General features: G+C 40.1%; 1 protein-coding gene across 5 annotated transcripts in view; it reads left to right on the top strand.

The window, feature by feature from the left end:
• The window catches only part of DYNC1I1 (dynein cytoplasmic 1 intermediate chain 1), a 314,344-nt gene that overhangs the window by 233,643 nt on the left and 58,156 nt on the right, over window positions 1-22,545 (top strand). For all 5 annotated transcript variants that reach the window (XM_058725021.1, XM_058725023.1, XM_058725020.1 and 2 more), the window contains 4 exons: window positions 9,713-9,859; window positions 14,035-14,148; window positions 16,630-16,763; window positions 20,227-20,371. In XM_058725021.1, coding sequence (XP_058581004.1) covers window positions 9,713-9,859; window positions 14,035-14,148; window positions 16,630-16,763; window positions 20,227-20,371 — 540 coding nt within the window. The remainder of the gene's footprint in view (window positions 1-9,712; window positions 9,860-14,034; window positions 14,149-16,629; window positions 16,764-20,226; window positions 20,372-22,545) is intronic.

Below are 22,545 nucleotides of genomic sequence, written 5' to 3'. Positions count from 1 at the left end.
ATAAATACAGAGCTTGTCAGTAGTGATGCAATCGGTTTCCAGCTGCTAGCTGTTCAGTAGACTCCTATGAAATGATTAATTGGTCTCAATCAGTTCGCAGCAGGAAGTACCCACCTCATGGTAAATATCACCACAATTGGTACTAATTAGCTCTGTTGTCACCTGTCACAACTGGTAGGCTAAGAGCTGAGTCACGTGATCATTCTCTATACCAGCAACATAAGTCCAGCCGGAGAGGGGTTGGAGACTCAAGGCCACTGTAGCAGCCAGGATGCCCCAAATCCCTGTCTGCCATGTGGGGATGAGTGAGGCTTAGTCAGTGATTATCAGTCCCACAGTGTGAAGTCAGAGGTGTGGCGCTTAGGAGCGGGAGTTTGTGTACCTCCAAGAGAAAATGCACCTGGTTTTCAACTGACACAACGTTTCGTGGCACACTGGCTTCTAAATCAGCCAGACTGTAGTTCAAATCTGGGCTTTGCCACCTGGTATTCATTTGATCCAAGTCAGTGGCTTTATGTGTCCATGCCTGGGTTTCCTAACCTGAAATAATGAAGGCAAAAATTACTCACCTAGTAGGACTGATACAGCAATATATACCAGGTTTGGCCCTTAATAGGTACTCAAAAATTTTGGAACACCCCTGCAGCGCATAACAATGTAAATGGTGTGACGATGATGTTTGTTATCGCTCTTACTAATAAATAAGAACTTTCAGATGTTTGGTGCCAGCGTGAAGAGCGATGCTGAAGGGAAGTTGGGAACCAAACCTTCACTGCCCTTTTTATTGATGCTATTCTAAGAGCTCAATCTTTTAGGAAGGGAGAGGAAGAAGAAAGGGGAAGGAAATGTAAAAGCTAGCAAATAAAATTGAAGGGAATTAAGCGAGGCATCGTAGCAGATGAACAATTATTATACTACATGTGTCTCTGTTGGGCAGGTTGTGACCAAAAGCATGTGATCCATGAAGGAAACATCCCAGGCATGGCCTATATTGATGCAAAAGGAAACTCATCCCACTGTGACTGGGCCATAGTCTACGAATTCATTGTTTTCGACTTGGGTTCTCCAAACTTCTCAACAACAATTCAACAAGACCCTGGGCATGTGTTAAATCCATGGACCACCAGGCCTCTTTGAAATCCTGGTTCAGTAGTTCCAGGCTGGGACCAAGGAATCTGTTTTTAATAAACTCTCTAAGTGCTTCTTGTGTTCAGATAAGTTTGAGAACCACTGATTTAAAACCGTATTTTTCACTTAACTACGCATGAAATTTCCTGTGGAACTTTTAAAAATTTTGATGCCTGAGTCCTACCCCCAGAAATTGATTTAGTTGGTGTGGGATGTGCCTTGAGCATGAGGAATCTTTTTTTAAGCTCTTCAGATGATGCTAAGGTACAAGCAAATTTGGAGTAACAATGATTTAGAACACAGCCTAAGGGGTCCACACACCTATATGGATGATACAGGTGAATGATGAGTAAGTAATAATTAGATACAAAGTCACATCACATATAAGTAGTTTCCTAGCACTGATTCAAGGTGTGAAATATGGTAAAAAAAAAAAAAAAAAAGAATCTGATTTCAGAAAACTTTTTGGGAGTAGTGTGCAGATTATCCCATTGCCCTGAAATTTTGTGGTATTCAGAAGTACTTGCACTGAATGTACTACCAACTACAATTTAGATCCTAATGTCACCCAAAATTGCAGTGCTTGCCTTATGAACATGCATATGAATGACAATGTGACATGAATCTAATCTTGGTCTTTATTGCAGTCATTTCTGGTGCCAACATTGCACCATTTTCCCTCTTCCTTCTCTTCCTCATTATCCAAACTTATTAAATATCAGGACTTGGAATTGCCACCCGCAACAGGAAGTATAACCAGCCATGAAGGTCTGTGGAAAAGGAAATAGAGTCAGTGTCCCAGACAGGAAGCAGGGCTTGTCAAAAATAAGGACTCCAAAGAGTTAAACCATGTAACAAAAGGTGCAGTAACACTTCTGGAGACAGTTTGTCAACCTCGATCATCAAGGCAGGAGCAAGCATTACTATGAGAATTGCTTAGGAAGGATTTGTTAAGCAAAATGAGGAGTCCTCTGGACCTTCATTTTCCACAGGAATGTTTCTCCAAATCGCAAATTAGTCATGTGTGGCACTATATGGGGGCATATTGTTTATCAGTCTTAAACTGCATTACTAAATTCAAATCTTCCAACAGCCCCAGGGAATAGAGGCAAAGAAAATGACCTGCTTGTAGGCAGGGTGAGAACTATCATTCTCCTGTTATGAATTGAGAATTCAGGCTCCCATTAGGATGGCTACTATAAAAAACAAAACAGGATGAAAGTAGAAAATGACAAGGGCCGTCAAGCATGTGGAGGAACCAGAACGTTTGTGCATGGCTGGTAGGAATGTAAAATGTAACCTGTATAGAAAACAGTATGACAGTTTAAAAAAAATTAGAAATAGAGTATGATCCAGCAATTCCACCTACAGTTATAGACCCCAAATAACTGAAAGCAGGATCCTGAAGAAATATTTGTACGTACACCCATATTCATAGTAACATTATTCATAATAGCCAAAATGTGGAAGCAATCCCTAATGTCCACTGACAGGTAAACAGATAAACAAAATGGGAGCATAAACATACAATGGAATATCAGTCAGCCTTAAAAGGGAAGGGAATTATGGGACCTGCTACAACATGAATGTAGTAACACTTGGAGCATTACATGGGTGTACTAACACCATTAGCACATTGTGTTGAGTGAGATAAACCAGTCACAAAAGGACAAATACTACACTAGTCCATGTATGTGAGTCTCCCAGAATAGTCAAACTCATAGAAACAAAGTAGAATGGTGGTTGCTAAGGGCTTAGAGGAGGAATGAGGAATTAGTGTTTAGCGGACATGGAGTTACAGTTGGGGGAGGTGAAAATGTTCTGAGATGGATGGTGGTGATGGTTGCACAACAGTGCGGGTGTACTTAATGTCACTGAGCTGTACACTTAAAAATGGTGTAACATTTACACCAGTGGTTAATGGTGTAACATGAGGGGCACCTGGGTGGCTCAGTCATTAAGCATCTGACTTCGGCTCAGGTCATGATCTTGCGGTCCGTGAGTTCGAGCCCTGCGTCAGGCTCTGTGCTGACAGCTCAGGGCCTGGAGCCTGCTTCAGTTTCTGTCTGTCTCTCTCTCTCTCTCTCTCTAAAAAATAAATAAACATTACAAAAAATTTTAAATGGTTAGCATGATAAATTTTATGTGTATTTCACCATAGTTTTTTTAAAATAAATAATTTGAAAATGTGCACAAAATAAAAAAAATAAGGCTTAGAAGATTCACACAGCTAGCAGGTGTCAGAGCAGGAGGTCAGCTTTAGGGACTTCAAGTGTGCCAACCCTCCCTTTCCACCTCAGTGCCTCTCAAAGAGTAGAAATTGAAGGAAATGTTCAAGGGGAAGTAAAAAAAAAAAATCAAATAACTTTGTTTGAGGAAAGAATGATCAAAATAGTCCAATTGTCCCAAAGATAAGAGGTAACGTTGGTAAGCTCCATGAAACCAAAAGGTGTCTGCATACTAACTTTTTTAAAAATTGAGATAAAATTCACCCTTTTAAGGTATAGAATTCATTGGGTTTTTTTTTTTAGTGTATTCCCCAAGTTGTGCCACCATAACCACTACATCATTCCAGAAAGTTTTTATCACCCCCAAAATAAACCTTATGCCCATTAGTAGTCATTCCCCATTGTCCCCCTGACCTCCATGTTAAGCAACCACTAATCTGCTTTCTGTCCCTATGAATCTGACTATTCTGGACATTTCGTATAAATAGAATCATACAATATGTGGCCTTTTGTGACTTGTCTCACTTAGCATGATGCTTTCAACGTTCATCTATGTTATAGCTTGTATCAGTACTGTGTCCCTTTTTATTTGTGAATAATATTCCATGGTATGGATTTACCACATTTTATTTATCTACTCCTCAGTTGATGGATGTTTGGGTTATTTGCACTGTTTGGCTATAATGAATAATGCTGCTATGAACACGCATGTACAAGTTTCTGCATTGTCAGATGTTTTCAGTTATCTTAGGTGTATACCGAGGAGTGGAATTGTTGGATCATATGTTAACTCTGTGTTTAACTTGTTCAGGAACTGCCGGCATGTTGTCTAGAATGACTGCCTTATGTTACATTCCTATTGGTATTGTGTGAGTGTTCCCATTTCTCTATATCCTCACCAGTGCTTGGTATTCCCCCTTTTTTGGTTCCCCCCACCCCCAGCTTTATTGAGGTGTAATTGACATGCAAACATTTTTAAATCATAGCCATCCTCATGGGCATCTCATTGTGGTTTGTCCACCAACTTTGTATTCTCAGTACACAGTCCAGGTCTGTCTCTTGGTACACGGAAGCATCTCACTACTGAAAGGTACAAAAATCCCAAGGGATCATAGGAAAGATGATCATAATGAGAGGTTCCTAATCTTTGGGAAATCAAATATTAAAATCAGCTGCTTTTTTTTTTTTCATATAAACTGAGTCAAGAGGTAGCAAGCAAGCTCATTTAGTCATTGCTCCTGGGCACTTCCATTACTAATGGGGTGAGAACTTTCAGTAGATGGTCACTCTTAGAGTTTAGATGAATGAACTGTGCACCTTGGGATAGAGACTTAGGCAAAAGAAAAGAGAGCTCTGAAAGGAAAAGAGACCCGTTCCTTCATTTCAATTAAAGTTAAGTGCCCAATTCATGACTCATGTCTTGGCTTTACCACCTTCGCACCTTCCATGTTGTCAGATGCCTGGTGCTACATGATTGCCTGTAAGAGGGGTTTTCGACAGCAGTTTTCTCTAATTATGCGTGTTTTCATTAACAAAAGAAATATCTTTGTGGGTTTCTTAGGTACTTACAGAAATATATTCTAGCTCACTAGTAGCCAGAAGCATCTGATCTGTCTGCCTCACAGCCCTCTGACAGTTAAGCATTTACTTTTAGGCAAATAAAATGTCAGCCACCATTAAAGAGCATATGGCAACAATATGGCCATTCCCTCTTGGGACCAACCTCTCTCCAGAAGAGATGGTACTTGAAATAGGAGATGCTTTTGAATGCAGGACCCCGCTCCCCACCAACCCAGGCACGGTGGCTGGGGAGTGGGCAGGGTGCCATACACAAAAGGACTCGGGCAACCGTATCAAATGTGAACATAAGGAGCAAGCTGCCCAACCAACAGTGACCAGAGGCTGTTTGCCCTGGGCATCTGGGTCTGTGGTTAAGGGGAAGTACCGACCCTCAACTGGCCAGGATTAGCTCTATAAAATAGAAAACAGCCCCCAGAGCCGCTGAAGGAGGGGTTGGGGCCGACTGCAATTGAATGCTGTGTGTGTCGGGAGCGAAGGGAGACGTTGAAAGTGGCGTCTCCACCCGTCTCGTCTCTGAATTCACCCTGTGAATGGGGGAACACAAACTGCCTTTTCTTGAAATAGATGATGAGGGTATGGAATCCTTTTTAGTGGGTCAGCTCGTGTGCAAGTGAACGTGTGGCAACAGGCATAGGGGAAGGCTGCCTTTGCGGGGACGGCCAGTAACCATGCGGTCTGCTCAAGATTGAAAAATAAAGTTTCCCCAGGACCATCTGGGCTGCCATGTCTGCGTAGGAAACCAGAACCTGTCACTAGAGACGCCCTGATCCTTAAAACATAGTCTCAAAACCTTGCTTGTCCTGATTTGATGGAATTATGATACAGAAATAATCAAAATGTGGTGCTTGCCCCCTTGGATACAGTGGTTCCTGGTGTGATACTGTCTCTGTGTTACCTGTGTTGGAATATATCAGGTCACACTCACCAGTTTTACAACAAGTTTTTAACGTACTAGTAACTAGTTAATCATATTTCTGAGCCATATTGATGAAATCACTAGCCTTATAAAAACGTTCGACTGTGGTGTCAGAAAAACTTATACTGATTAGACATTAACATTATCAGAAATTCTCATCAACTTTAGCACTATTTTTCCACTCGTGTAAACTACTTGATTTGAATGTTTAAAGGCATATGCTGTTTCTCAAAATAAATCTAAGCCTCTTATATTTTAAAGAATAAAATAAAATAAGTAATAAGTTAAAACTCCAAAAATATCTATATAGTTACATATTCTTATAAAACTAAGAATAACAAGGTAGGGAAGCTTCTTGTTTTCAATTAATTTTGCTTGTCTAAATTGTATTTACCATACAATTTAATAGCACTTTATTATGACCCTGAATAACTGAATTAATTACAAAATTTTAAATGCTTAGGAAAGTGATGACATTTTTTAAAGTAACTTTAATATTATTGATAATGTTTTCCATAAAATATGTCTTCAGAAAATGTAGTGTGCAAATGAGAACAACAAGAAAACCCACATATTTTAATAGTGTCAGTCAATGCTTCTGGAATGCTGTTTTTACCCTTTACCAAATCGATATAACTGACAGGATGATATCATCCTTTGCTGTCTATGCTGACAGTCAATAACTTCCAAGACAACTGGCAACAACAAGTAGATCAGGAACTGTACGAACAGCAGGAGATCACAGGGGTTTTTCCAAGACTTTACTCCTCAGGATTGATGCAGACTTTCCAAATAAGAAGAAGAGCTTTCTCTGCAATTAGGGGACTGTTCCCATGTGACTGACAGAACCTGAACATTTGGATGAAAAATAAAAAATTCAGTCAATCATCCAAATGTTTGTCACCATTACATCAAACATTGGGGCACTTAAAAACATCTCAAGAAATGACTAAATTTTAAACTTTACATCTAGATAATTGAGATCATACTGCCTTAGTGTTTCCATATGAATGATAGTATGTCAAGTGTAGCATACCCTGGAGATCTGTTTTGAACCTTTATAGTCTGTAATATGTAGAATGCATATTATAATTAATGTATGGAGCTTAAAATATAAGTGAAATTGACAATCACATAACTACTCTTCCATTTCTAATCTTCCAAATATAAAAATAAATTGTGTCTACTCTTTTTCCTCATGGAGATGTTGTAAAGATTGATTTGCAGCAAAACAAAGTAGACGCTGGTAGCAGAACTCCAGGGCTCTAAAGGATTGTGACTCTGTTTAGCATGAATTTGACTTTTTGTCAAATGCAAATAGAATTCTGATTTCAAGAGTGGGAGTTTTTATCACATTTAAAAATTTTTGAAATGGTTTCATTAGTATTCAGTGGGCATTGTGTTTGATGAACGAATGAGTGAATGAATGAATGAATGAAAAACGAGTGAATGAATGAAAAAGTAGGAATTAGAAAGCATTCTCACTTCCTGGAGTTGGATTCTAGGTGATTGACAACTATGCGTTTCAGTTTCGTAGAAGTACATCCATTGCTTACTTTTCTCTAGTTTAGTCTCTTAGCAAACTGTTCAAAGTTTGGAACAGTGTTTGCTGGGAATTAACTGAAACACAAAAGCAATCCAGTGGTTGAATTCTAGATTTTCCTAATTTAATGGCATTCCTTTATCCATATTGATTGGAGCTTTGGTAAATTCAGTTGCTGATACCACCTGGATAATTTTAAGTCTGAAGCTTTAAAGAAAATGTTTCCAACATAGCTCAAACAACATAAGAATTTCATCAGTTGAAAACTAAGAATCGTTTCTGTGGGATGTGTAAAACAAGAAGCTGACCAGCATTATTTTCTTTTTCTTTAATTCAGTATCATTATTGAGAGTTATTCTTGAACTTTATGAAAACCAGATTGGGGCACAAGCATGTTCTCCATCTAATCGTGTTCAAGGAATTGGAACTGAAAATCATTCAAACTAGGAAAACATGACACTGAAAAATAGTCTGCATTCTTTATTCTACCTCAGCGTATCTGAGGCTGTTTCAGACAAGGAAGAGTTAGGTTGATAGTCGATCTGATCTTCTTTAGAAATGGATGTCTAGCTTCCCAGTCAGGAAAAGATCATAATGTTTTTTCACTCACTTTCCCACTTTGCTGGTTTATCAGCTACAACCTTTGATCCTCTCCCATTTTTCTTCAGAATGCTGTGATTTCTCACTGTTGCTCGTGGGAAAAATTCCAAACAGTGTCTGCCATTCAAGGCCCTCTCTTGTCTGGCCCGGGTGGCCTCTTAAGCCACATTCCCTACCATCTGCCTCTACCATGCAACCTTCTTCCCAGCCAAACAAGACTGTGGGCTGTTCACCAGCCTCTGTTTGGGTGCCTGTAATCTTCTCCCTATCATCTCATCTCCCAGGAGTGCCTGCTTCTTTTTCTCTCCACGTGCTGAGCGTTCCACCTGTACTTCAAGGGGTGATTCATCCCATTCATGAGGTCTCTTGAACCATCCACTCTTTCCACTCTCCTCTTTTCTCCCCTCTCCCAGCTAATCTTCCACACTCACACCCCCCCCCACACACACACAAAGACATACATGCACACACACGCATGCTGCTGTGATTTAGTCATGGCATGAATCATGTTCACACACTGTGTGTGCAAATTGTGCAAGGATATCAAACCCAAGGGACAAGTGAGGACAAAGATCCACCTCACTCCCCACTAGCCATGGCAGGTACCTCTCCCACGTGACTATGTCTATGCAAAGAGACACCCTTTTCTATTTCATATGAAGGCTTGGACTAGCACATATGAACTAGCAGCAAATGCAGTTTTGGTCATCAGCATGCATGCTTTTTAGTTTCCTTTATCAGGGCGCAAGTTTATTGAGGGCAATGACTACCTTTGTATTCCCATTATGCCTGGTACAGTGCCTTTCTTATACACAAGGTCATTCATTGAACTTAATTGGAAGGATGAAATGCATTTCTTAAAAACAATTGCTTCCACATATAAATAAATGCAAACATGAAAGCTCTATGGGAATAAAAATGGACTTTTTAACAAATGTGAAACAGCCAACTTAACCTGATTTTAAGTGTATCCTGGTCCTAAGTAATTTCCTATATAATGTAGTGTCCAGTAGTCTTTTGTGGAATTTCAAAAACCACATTCGTGATGCTGTGACAGGCCCTGGTAGAGTTGGACTGAAATCCACTCCTGACTTTGTTAAAATAGGGCAAAGAATAACATTAAGAATTGTCTGAAGTGGGCAGGATTAAGGTCAGGAGAATGCCCATGGGAGGTGAGGGAATTTAGGGAGGAACCAGTTGATCAGTCTGAGGTCAGTATACTTCCTAGAAATCTACATTAAGCCAAAAACAAAAATCCCAAAAAAGCACCACGTCTCAAAGTCCTTGAGGCTTTGCCAACACTGTATATAGTATAATTTCATGTAGCCATGCCCTCAGAGTAAAGAATTACTTTGTAAAGATTTTAGTGGAGAATTAATATTTGTTCTGATGCAATTTTATTGATAAATGGGAAGTGTCCACAAACCAAGCTTTACATACCACAAAACAAAGATGCACATAAGATAGGTTTTATGCTTATTTGAGGACATGGCCAGGACATCAAATTTCAAGTTTCAAGGGGTAACCGTTGACCAACCTTCTCAAGAAAAAAGTCTGCATTTAGGTACAAAATGGTCTACTAATTTTGCATTTAACAACTGCTTTTTGTTTTCCAGGATGTGTTGAGTTGATGTGATGAACTGTTTTCTCTTCAGGAAGAAACAAGCCTTCTCCAACCATTTCACAGTACACGTTTCTCCCCCTTTCTCCTCCCAGTCCTCTGTGATGTCAGTGTGCTTCGCTCGTTTCCATCCCAACTTGGTGGTTGGTGGGACTTACTCGGGCCAGATTGTCCTGTGGGATAATCGCAGTCATCGAAGGACACCGGTGCAGAGGACACCCTTGTCAGCTGCTGCACACACTGTAAGTCAGCTTTTGTCACTTCCCTGTCAGCCACCCAAGCCCTGTAAGGGGATGACTGATGGAAGTACGGATGCGGTCAGTAACTCCAAGCCGGAATGTATGTAATTTATAGTGACCGTAACCTGACTGACCAATAAAGCAGCGTGAAAAGTAGGCGAAGGAAGCACTGAATTTGGAAAAAAAATCTCTTAATGGTCTACAAGTTTCTGCACATCTAAAGGATCTCTTTGGATCCAAAGACCATCGGTGAGGTGAGGATGGATTAAAACTGAAAAAGACACAGGGAGAAACTTTGGAAGAGGCATTGGTGAAATTGCTGTAAAGTAACCTTTCACGTTAACAGTATAACATGGAAACTCGTATTTTCAAATGGGCCCTGAGGAGTAACCATTTCATGTCGAGGGATGGTATACGGGACTTTTGCCAACAGTCCTTTTCCATTTGTGATTTGAGGGAGTGCTATGACTTTAAATTCTGGAATGCATGGTTGTAAGTTTCAACGGTAAAGTCTACAGTGACAATATAATCCCTCGGGTTAAAAGTCAACATCTCAAAACCATTACCCACAATTTAGCAGAAGAGGTTCAGTATAGTGTTCATAAGACAACTACTCTGTCATTTCCTTTAAGAGAATGACAGGTGTGTTTAGCAGTTGTTAGGAAGAATGAGAAGACAGGCATGTCTCCATCAATCCTTGCTACCTTGACATTCAGAGTAACTGATGTTCTTTCTCTGAAATGCCCAAATTATGCCCAAAAATACAGCTCTACTATTGTTTCAATTTCCTTAATGTGGTCGCCTCATTTGTTTCACCAGCTGGCCTCAAAACCATTCTAGCTTTAAAAAAGGACTGGAGCTGCTTTACCTAAGACCATGGAGAGGAAAATTCTTCCATTCTTGTAAGATTGACAATGGGAAGTGACAAATACCAAGTCAGCCCTAATTCTGATTGACTTGGGCCTGAGACACATGCAGGTGAAACTAGTTCTTGGGAATCTTGGAAAATTGCTCTTGCCTACCCCACTTCTCCAAACTAATAACAGAAAATTGTGACCCAGGAGAAGACGGCTTGATGCAGGTGTTTGCTCAAGTAGCATGAATCCTCTTCCTGGCTGTATGTGCATATCTGGTGTGTTTATGAGCCTATCTTGTGAAATTGCAAATATTATAAATCCAAATGTTAGAGCAATAAGCTTTTGGGGAAAATCTAAATCCAGGAGCTCTTCCAAAGAGTTAAGCTTTCTTTTTCAAGTAACTTAGGATATGATCATCACAGCTAAAATACGATTATTATCGGGCACCTGGGTGGCTCAATCGGTTAAGCGTCCAACTCTTGTTTTCAGCTCAGATCATGATCTCACTGTTCATGAGATGGAGCCTGGCATTGGGCTGTGCGCTGACAGCACGGAGCCTCCTTGAGATTCTCTCTCTCTCCCTGTTTCTCTGACCCTTCCCCACTTGTGAGAGCTCTCTCTCTCGCTCTCTCTCTCTTTCCCCCAAAACAAATAAGTAAACATTAAAAAAAATTTAAATACTATTATTATCAAACAGTAACATATTTCTGTTTGAAAAGAAAACTTTTTTTTTCTCTTTTGCTGCATTTTGTTGAATCCGTAGCTAAAAGGGCACAGTTAATTTTGTGACTGCCTTTCAACTTCCACTAATGCCTGGCTGATTGGTACCAGGATCAAAAGTGGTTAAGGAAAAAGAGGCCTGCCACAGATTACTAATTTCCTTTCACACCCACCACACATATGCATTTGGGACAACAGGAAATCCTAATTAAAGCAAAACCCTTCTGCCACACAGTAAGTTTATTCCTTAAATAAATAAAAACAATCTGGCATCTATACTGGAAAAATGAGCTGTAGCATTGAGTTTTTTTCTTTCCATTAAATAGAGTTGTGTGTGTGTGTGTGTGTGTGTGTGTGTATGTGTGTGTGTGTAGGCATGCCCACGTGTCTACTTCTGGTTTCTTTACATCTCTCTCTTTTCTTTTAAGCCAAGTTTTATTACTCATGAAAGCACAGGCCAGTAGTACTGATTAAAGCCAGGGAGGGGCTACCATGCACATTCTTACTCCAGGCAGTTGGCTCTATACATTCTTCTAGATGCTTTCCTTTCCCTTCTATACGCACCCTTAGGAGTCCCAGTCCACTAGGATTTTAGTGCTTTGCGTTGATGCTTGGTGGTTAACAAAGAAACCCCAGTGGACTCTTGCTGAAAAACACTAGGTGGATTTCAGATTCATAACAGTGTTTGGACCTCCCCTTCCATTCTTCTGTCTGCTGTTTTTAGGTGAGAATTTGTTTCCTCCATTCTCCTAGTTGATTTGAATGCTGTGTGACTTGGGCCTTGAGTTTGAACGTTCACTGCTGCAGGTTTTGCACACACCAGAGGCTTGGGAAAAACCCTTGTCCACAGTCCCACAACCAGTCGGTCCTCTTGAAATTTAGAGACCTGATCAAGATACCATTGAGTTTCAGATCCCTGACGTACTCACCACTGTCCACATCCACCAAGGCTGATTGAAAATTTCTGCAGGAATATGGTGTGAATAAGACCTAGGGGTTTATTTAGTTGGATGCCCATCAGCATGGGTAAAAGAGAGGATGACACAGTTGCCAAAAAAGCAAATGTAATCTTAGCATACAATACCACTGGTGTACTTTTTATCATATGAGAGGTGACAATTCAACACTCCCTAGATTTCTATATTTTCTTGGCCAGAATATAGGTCGACATTTGTGGTTCTTTCTCATAACTCCACTGTAAGAGGATCTCAGGCAAAATATAACATATTCAAAAGAGAGTGACCAGGATGAGGAGGGAACTGAAAGCCTGAAAGCCAGGTACTCGAGAACCATTGGAGGAATTGGCGATGATTAGTCTGAGTTAGATAAGACTAGAAGGGAGGGGTGAGAAAACAACAGTCTATAAATATTGTTTGGACTTGATCTGTAGGATCCCAGAAGGCACTGAACTAAAGTATCTCCTTGAGCTTTCTTTATCCCCAGTGGTGGAAAGAAGAACTCCCCAGGAATCAGGGCAAAAAACTGGTTACCCTTGAGAAAGGTGTTTCAGAAGAGTTTGGATCCACCTCTTGGTGGAGACAAATGAGTAGCTGTCCTCGATGATTATTATGACTCCTTCTGACCAGGAGTTTATATGATAATAATAGTTTGGGAACCATCCTGTATATAATATCAACTTTCCAATATTAAAGATTGTTTCATTGTCATTGTGGCTAGGTATTATGGACAGTAACTCATCAAGAGTAAGACTTAGGCTGTCAGCTATTTGCACAGAGAGGCACCAACTAAGTTGTGGTTTGGCCCGTGATGGCTAAACTGCCTGAAATCTAACCCACATTACTGCTAGGTTCTGCTTATGCTAACCTTCCATTTAGTATTTAATGTGCAGCTGCAAATGATTTTAGCTTACCATTTAGGATTCTACAGAGTGGGGATTGCCTGCTAGAGTTATGACAGGAGGTAAGAGCATCTTGCTTATGATTCCCGGGATGTATAAGTGACTTTTATCAAGGCCCTGGCCAAATCGAAGCCTCGGTAGTAGCCCAGATGATATTTTGAAAAATAAATCTATCATTATCCTAGATTTTGCAGTAACATAAAAGAACCTAATTTTATCACAAGGTGCACTGTGCCAGTAAGTCCCGCTACCAATATCTCCCCCGCAAATTAAAGAGACTGATGAATATTAACCACTTTTTATAAAGAATGTTAACAAATGTTTGGCAGGGTGGCTAGAATGCATTAAACTCCAGATTTAGTAACACATATTCCTTCCAAAAGTCAATAGTTCCACTCTTTTGAAAGCTGTCTGTTTTCATCACTCATGGTGAGCTTAGAAGCCAAACTATGTGCTGCTTCTGCCCCATCAGTCATCATTGGCTGCAGCTTCCTTCGGCTCTGTTGGACCGCCTCTGACTGAGCAAGGTGAAGCTTGGTAAGTATTTCCACTACTACATGTTGATGCCAGAGCTTTTAGAAAGAAATCAGGTTCAAATCAAAAGTGGCAAATGACCTGAGGCTTGTATTATTGTAGGCTTATGTCAACCTTTAATCCTTGTTTTAGAGTAATGTGTTTGACACTTCAGCGTAAGCATTTCCTCCTGGATTGGCGTCTAATCCTCCATGTTTATGTTTTTGCAGCATCCCGTGTACTGTGTAAATGTTGTTGGGACCCAGAATGCTCATAACCTCATCACTGTCTCTACCGATGGTAAAATGTGTTCCTGGAGCCTGGACATGCTCTCAACTCCACAGGTGGGTTTGTTTTCCCCTACACATAAGAGCATCCTGGCTAAAAGAGATACTTGCCTAATGGAACATAGTTCCTAAAAGCCAAACCCTCACATCCTATGGGAGCTAAAACCAATGGATGCACTTGAAAGAGTGGGGCCTGCTTTCAGCAGTCTCCTCCCGAAGCCAAAACCCATTTCCTTTACCACAAATCATGTAATTATTGTAATACGTTAATCCTTAGGTCAGTTTCAAGTGAAAATGAAATAATCCATTTTAAAGCATAGTAATTATAGAAGTTGCCTGTGGTATGAATTGTACTTACCCTAAAGCATTGTTAAACAAATGCAAACGAAGTTGGAGCTCAACAGAGCAATCCCTTAAGGGCACTTGCCTTGAAGGAAAGGTATCCCCACAAAACAGAAACCCAAGCCCTTGCTTGCATCCTTAGCCTAGACGGATGCCTGTGTGTATGAAGAATTTGTCCAACCATCTGTTTTCTCCTCTGGAATGTTTGTTAGGATGGCTCCTGCCATTCCTTGCTCAACAAATGAGAAGTTGAAAATGAAAATGTTCCAAAATGTCCAAACCACTACTGATTACAGTAATGGAAACCAAACAAATAAGCACAAGGGTAAGAGACCACTGCAGGGAGCCATCGAAATGCAACTTGCGGAATATATCTATGTATTCAAGATGCATGCATACACACATACACACATGCATAGACACACTCTGTCCACATTTCTTTATGGGAAAAAACATAGTTCATTGTCCTCCAACTAAAAACACACAGAAGAGTTTACTGTTAGAGACTTTGACAAAAATGTGAGGAAACATCAGGAAAATTATAAACATATCTAGGAGATAATTCGAAATTTTAACTTTCCTATTCCGTTTCCTGGAATAATGACCCTAGAATGTCTGCCTCCCAATTTTCGAAGACATTGGAGTTTCAAGACACATAAGGAAATGTGGAAACCATAAACAGCCTCCTATAAGTCTCCAAAAATACAGATGTGGAGAATATTAAGACTAAGTAAATTCTTTTTATAATTTGGGGTCGGGGGAGAGAGAGCTAATAGGCTCCTTACTATTTAAGTTCATCTATTCTGACTAAGCATTACCATTATACAAGTTGGGAGTTGTGTGTGGGTATTTTATAGCTTTGTCTTAAAATTCTCAGCAATATGTTCTCTGCTTTTAAAAGCATGGAGATTACAAACAGATATAAGAGTGAACCCTCTAGTTAGGAATTTTTAATTGCCCATTTGGCTGATTAAATGTGTACTTGTTTAAGTTAAAACCAGTCGTACAGGGGATACAAGATGGTTCTTATTAATTTTAGCATGCCTGCAGACTCCTGTCCTGGTACAGAGATTGAAAGCTTCATGGTATATCCATGGATGGCAAGCAGACAGCATCCAGTCATCACCTTGGTCCCTCTGTGTTCCAAGTGGGTGACCGAGAGACCGTACCTTTCCTGCTGCTAATTTTAGCAATGGAGCAGACCACTGGATGGTTCCGTTTTCTGTATTGTCATAATGCCCCCTCCCTGATGCGCTCACTATGGGTGTGGATCTCATGTACTGCGAGCATGTCACATGACCACACAATCTACCCAGACTGTTAGCACACGCAGCCAATTTCTGGACTCCTTGGCTAAGACAACCTGGCTTATTCGTTTGCACAAAAAGACTAAACTCCTTAGCAGCTATAATGGCATGATCCCCTAGAATGATTTTTTAAAATCACTTCAGGTACACAAAGTAGGCTGTTTTGATGTAAATAGCCAGAAACATTTAGGGATGTTGGTTACACTTAATTACTCTTCACTGTCATTAAACTTCATTCAGCAGAATGTCTCTTAAGATACATGGATTCCTGATTTTGAAAATAATCTTAGATAAAATAAAGGCTTTCCTTTGTTATTTTAAAGACTTATTTAAATACCGTCCTCTGTAGGCATATAGCCTATACACCCAACGGTTGCCCTTCATGAAATCATGTCCCCTTTGAAATCTGTTTTTTATGACTTGAGTGACAACTTTCTGGTTTTAGTCCATGGAGGACACACACTCCTGCTTTGACAATATGCTTAGTACATCTGATATTAATACACGTGTATTCTCACGAACAATTGATTTTGAAAATGTTTGTAAATACAAGGGTATTGTGTGTTTTATTAAAGCCTGGGGCTGACAAGTGTAACCATTACAGTATTATCTTTAGTTTCTGCACCATTAGTTTTGAAATTCTCACCTGTCATCTCTGCCTGACTTAAGAAGCAGCAGCACACGCTGATGAGATCCAGCCGGCCTGAAACCAGAGATACACAGAAGCATGAATGTCAGGGGCAGTAAAGCGTGGTTTCTGGCACAGCCAGGGTCTTTTGTAACGCTGTGTGAAAAGCAAACAGACGACTTAGCCAAATGATTTTTCCATGCTGTCTTTGGCATGGCAAGGAGTTGACAGAAGGAATATAACCACGCCGTGTTTTGGTAGGAGAGCATGGAGCTGGTGTACAATAAGTCCAAGCCTGTGGCTGTTACCGGAATGGCTTTCCCGACGGGAGACGTCAATAACTTCGTGGTTGGCAGTGAGGAGGGTACGGTCTACACAGCCTGCCGTCATGGAAGGTGATTTTGTGTTTTCTTACTGATGACGTGTTTCTCATTTCCGAAAGTCTGTTATCGCATTCTGGATTATAACCACCTTGCGTTATGAGAAGGGCGATATCTGCAGGCATACAAAGCACACCTCAAGTTTCTATTACCTTATGGCATCCATCTGCTCTGATCATTAACCACAGTGAGCCTTGGATGGTTCACAGGCCTTGAGGAAAAAGGTCCAAGCTTCTTAGCATATCATGTAAGACCCTTGCAAGCCTCAGCCTTCAGGCACCAGCCATGCACACACCAGGGATGACAGCCCCCAAATATTGCTTATCCCACACACCTCCATATGTCCCCACACTCCATTTCTTCCGTCAGGTCTGGCACTTCTCTTTTTGGCCTGATTAACTCCTTGGACTTCAAGAGCCAGAGCAGAGGTCCTTCCACACTGAAGCCTCTCCTGACTCTCTTAAGCAGACAAAACCACTTCCTCCTTTATGGTTTCACAGAATTTCCATTCCTTTCGTTCGCTCATGTCCTCAAGGAATTCTTACTAAGAACCTTCCATGTGCCCAGCACGTTTACATCATGAGGATGCGGTAAGGAAAGAAACAGAAGTGGAGATCATATTCTGATTGAGGGTGAAAGACAATAAACTAATACACAAGGAAATATGTGGCTTAAGATGATAGTACTATAGAGAACATTTAAGTAGAATAAATGAAATGGGACCACGGGCTGTAAGATAGGTTTGCTATTTTGTATATTTTTATACCTGCTTCTACAATCCATTAATTGCATTTTATTTCAACTATTCATTCATTTGCCATTTTTCTCTTACTAAACTCTTTCCATTTCATCATTGATTTTCTGCCCGGGGCCTGACACATGGTATGTGAGGAGCTAAAAATCTATATGGAGCATAGAGAAATGACAGTCTCCAAATAATATAGAGAAATGCCTTGGGGCTCTTCCTCCCCTTCAGGGAGGCTGGAATGGTATGAGATACAAGCCACCATGAAGTTTGTAAGTGATAAGAATTCGGCCTTGGTTGAGAGATCGGCAAATGCCCCTGGAAAACCATCAGGATGAAGTAGAATCCAATAATTAGAATTATTGTAAAATTGCATGCAAGGCTTAATGAGTGGCTTCACCATCTCTTGAAAGGTTCGCTGTGTTCGCCCTGGTACTTAATTTTCTTTCACTTTAGGAGTTCTAATTCAATTGATTTTTCATCTCTTCTACTCAGCCCAGGCTATTTAGATTTAATGAGAAATCAGAAATTGTTCCAAGTTTATGCTCCTGTGTTTTTGTGATTTGTAGAAGCGATAAGTGATGTGATTCTTCCATTCACACAATATGAGCTGTGACGCTCCTACTGTTCTACACATAGCAACAAGCAGTATTTCCCCTGCTCACATGATTTAAAGATGAGTAGGAAGATATGCCTCATGGTTCCATGCCCATAAAACTGACGAAAACCATGCATTAAGGTTTTACGAGAGCATAAAAAGATCTGATAAAATTGTTCATTCATGCAAACATTCGCAGCACACCTACTTTGAACAAAGCACATTGCTCGATGCTTCCAGGCACGCAGACATTATTTAAACCTGGTTTCTGCCTTCAAGAAAGTGATGATAGTGGGAAAGATAAATGCACAAATATCTGCCGTACAGGTAGAATGTCATACGTGGCATAAGAGAGGCACAGAGAGGGCTGTGGACCAACTATGGAGTCACAGGTCTATCTACACATTTATTAGAATCAACAGGCATATAGGTTCTGGTGGCGTAATTCAGGACCTTAATTATCTGAAGGCTACAGAACATGTTCATTGATAACCTTCAGGGTTTTTTTTTTTCTTTTTTAGTTTCTCTAATGTGAATACCGTTTTACATGATGAACATTTTTGCTCTGTGGCTATTGTCCATTTTAAACACAATCAGAATATGCACTATGGTTCCAAAGAAGGGTACCCAAGGTAAAAACCACAAATCTTTTTACAACGAGCTTGATTTTGCTTCTTACATTGGTCCATCCATCTGAAATATAAAATACAGATCTTAATAAAGTTGTAACATAGCAAGAATTTGGCTTAGTAATTTTAAATGGGTCACATAGGGCTACGGGGGAGTGGTGGGAGATTTCTATTTTTCAACTAACATAGAGAAGGTGAAAATCCACTTCCATAAATTAAATAAGGTCCTCATTTTGCACCCTATAAACTCTTTCAGGATGCTGTTAAGAGCAAGTGGAGTCTCACCAGGGGCCACTTCAAAGATCAGTTCCTCGTGTTCTTTAGAACAGTTTAAATGATCACGTGTGGAACTGCTGTTAGCAGTTTCACTGGGAATAATTTTTGAGTGCCTGTTACATGGAACATGCACTGTAGCATTTTCTCATGATTTCAGATTTTGCCGAGCACACTGACATTTATTGGTGCTCCAGAAACGCAAATGTTTTAATAACTTAATTCATTTCGCTTTTCTTGACATAATATTTAGATTCCACAATCCCTAAGTATTTGTCATATTTATAACCTCATGCACATGGATTTTTAAAATCCAGAATTTCTGGTATATTTTTTAAGTGGGTATGATTATGTGCAGACTACTGTGTGATAACAGGGCTGGAAATAATCCCAGCTTAGTTAAATAAGCGACATATGTCCTCGGATAACTTTCAAAATATGTATCACTACTTCTCAAGTGTGCTTCTTTTTTTTTTTTGGTGGGTGGGGAAGGAAGGCCTAAGTTTGTCTATTTTCCTTTATGGTTTCTTTCAACAAATATTTATTGAGCACATACTATATGCCAAACACTTGGCAACAAGAAAAACCAGGCACCAGCCCTTACAGAAGTTATATTTCATAGACTTGAAAACTTCTTTTAGCAAAACCATTATTTTCTAAGTATCACATTGAAGTTTTGCATATCATATTGTGGTGGGCAAGGGGTTCCACAAAATAGCACCTTTTCAGATAGTCAACTTTATTTAAGAAATTCCCTTGAAAAGATAAATGCAAGTATACAAGGATATGTGGAGTTTTGTAGCCAATGGGGTTCCCGAAGGAGTTAAAATGGAATGTGTGCCCAATGTCATCATGAGAGTCTTATTAAATAAATATGAAAGCTTCTGAGATAAAAAAAGTATGTATGTTTTCCATTGATGTGCTATACCAACGATGATAGGATTTGAGAAACTTCTAAAAAAGGAATTTTAAATGACAAAATTTGATACTAAATTGTGAAGGTTAAAAAGATTATATTGCTCCATATTATTTTTTAATCATTAAAAGTAGTCAAGAATTTTACTTCTCTCAAGATAACTGTGAAAGTGGTTTCATTTTTGGTGGTTTATGGTTGTTCTTCTAAATTACAGAGAAGTAATCATGCAGAGACAAGTTCGGTTTGTTTTTTTTTTTTAACTAATCGCTGCTTTGCAGAGGTCACTGAAATTCTATTCATGTGTGGTCTTCGTGCAGCAAAGCAGGTATTGGTGAGGTCTTTGAAGGTCACCAAGGGCCAGTGACTGGAATTAACTGCCACATGGCTGTGGGCCCAATTGACTTTTCACACCTGTTTGTCACGTCATCATTTGACTGGACCGTCAAACTGTGGACCACAAAGGTAAGAATACCCTGATTTAAGATCTCAGGTAACACATAGGCAAAGAGGACAGTTTTATTGTTCACAGCCTACTGGTGAGTGCAGTCTGCCTCAGAGCTAAAAGCTCAGTTTCTCCATCCACTTTATCTATTTTAAAATATGTAAGTAATACTTGAAAGCATTCTAAACGTGAAAAGTCCCAACAGTTCAAATAATAATAAAATGGAAGTCCTTCTTTGCTAACACTAATCCTGCCCACAACATCCCCTCCTGCACTACCATCTGAGCCCTCTCCCCAGAGGTGACCCTCTTGGAGCAGTCTAGTGTGGGTTCGGTAAGCACTGACTTACATGCATATGTACTTATGGAAATATGACTTGAGACTTGGTGTTTTGGTTTGGGGGTTTGGGTTTTTTGTTTGTTTGTTTGTTTGTTTGTTTTTTGAGCCCTTGGTGGCTTTTAAGCTGGCAAATGGCACTGTATTAGTTGTGTTTTCAAAGGCAATTCTGACCATGTTGGAGAGCCAAGAAAGGAACGACCATCTAAAAGAAAGGCGCAGTAGTCCAGGGAATAAATGAAAGCAGCATAAACCAGTAGTTTGGGGTGGAAGGAAACAGATGGATTCGAGAACTGTTTATAAGGTACAGGCAACAGAAATTGGTGACTGATCTGATACAAAGATGGTGAGAGAGGGAGTCATCAGGAAAAAACCAAAGTTATGGCTAGAGCAACTAGCAATCTGTGCTCATCTATCAAGGCATTCACTGCATGGAGACATTAGAGGAAGGGCGCGTCGGCAAAGAGCATTGTGCGGGTTAAATTTAAGGTGCCTGGGTGGCACGATTCACGATCTCCATCAGACGGTTTGATATGTGGGACGGAAGCAGAGGGAGACCTCTCGACTGCGGGTACGTACTTAGTAGCAGTCAGAATAGCAATCACAGAGCACCTGGGTGGCTCAATCAGTTAGGCATCTGACCGGCTCAGTTCATGATTCCACGGTTTGTGAGTTCAAGCCCTGCATTGGGACAGAGAGCCCACTTCAGATCCTCTGTCTCCCTCTCTCTCTGCCCCTCCTCTGCTTGTGCAGGTGTACTCTCTGTCTTTCAAAAATAAATAAACGTTAAAAAAAAAAAAAAAAAAAAGAATAGCAATCATTATTATAGTCCAAGGAGTGTATTTTAAAAGAAATGTTAAGACTAACAGGGAGCTTGGGTGACTCAGTCAGTTAAGCATCTGACTCTTAACTTTGGCTCAGGTCATGATCTCATGGTTTGTGGGTTTGAGCCCTACATAGGGCATGGAGCATAGGGCTCCATGCTGACAGTGCAGAGCCTTCTTGGGATTATCTCTCTTTGCTTCTCCCTCCACTTGCATGCTCATGCTCTCTCTCTCTCTTTTACTCTCAAAATAAATCATTTAAATAAACTTAAAAAAAATAAATGTGAAGAGTAGATCTAGAAAAACAGGACTGTTTAGGAACTAGAAAAGAAGATTAAAAGAACACCAACCCTTGGGGCGCCTGGGTTGCTCAGTTGGTTAAACATCTGACTTCACCTCAGGTCATGATCTTGCAGTTCATGAGTTCGAGCCCCGCACTGGGCTCTATGCTGACAGCTCAGAGCCTGGAGCCTGCTTTGGAATCTGTGACTCCCTCTCTTCTGCCCCTCCCCTGCTCATGCTCTGTCTCTCAAAAAATAAATGAACGTTAAAAAAGAAAAATTTTTAAAAGAGCACCAACCCAAGAAATAGGGGGAAAAATTACAACTTTGGGGTACGAATGGAGAAGAAGAGGACATAATTGGCCTCAACTATAGGAAAAACAACTCACCTATAAGAGAAATTCAATTAAAACCAAGTTGAGAAACTTCTTTTCAGCTATCATACTGACAAAAATTCAAAAGCAATATAATCTGTGATAAGACAGAAAGAACCAGCCATTCTCATACCTTGCTGGTGCAAATGGAAAATGGCACAACACTGGAGAGAAGAATTTGGTAATATATAAAAAATAATTCACCATGCATATTTGCTCATTGTTAGAGCAATTCCTGCTTCTAGGAATCTATGCCAAAGGTATACTAGCAAAAATAAGAAAAGACATCTGCAGAAGGAGATTCATTGAAAGGCTACTTTGAATAGCAAAAGACTGGAAAGGACCCAAGAGTCCATCAGTAGGGCTCAGGACAAATCAA

Source organism: Neofelis nebulosa, chromosome 4 (assembly GCF_028018385.1).
Source record: "Neofelis nebulosa isolate mNeoNeb1 chromosome 4, mNeoNeb1.pri, whole genome shotgun sequence".
NCBI lineage: Eukaryota > Metazoa > Chordata > Mammalia > Carnivora > Felidae > Neofelis > Neofelis nebulosa.
This window is presented reverse-complemented; position numbering and strand designations above follow the sequence as displayed.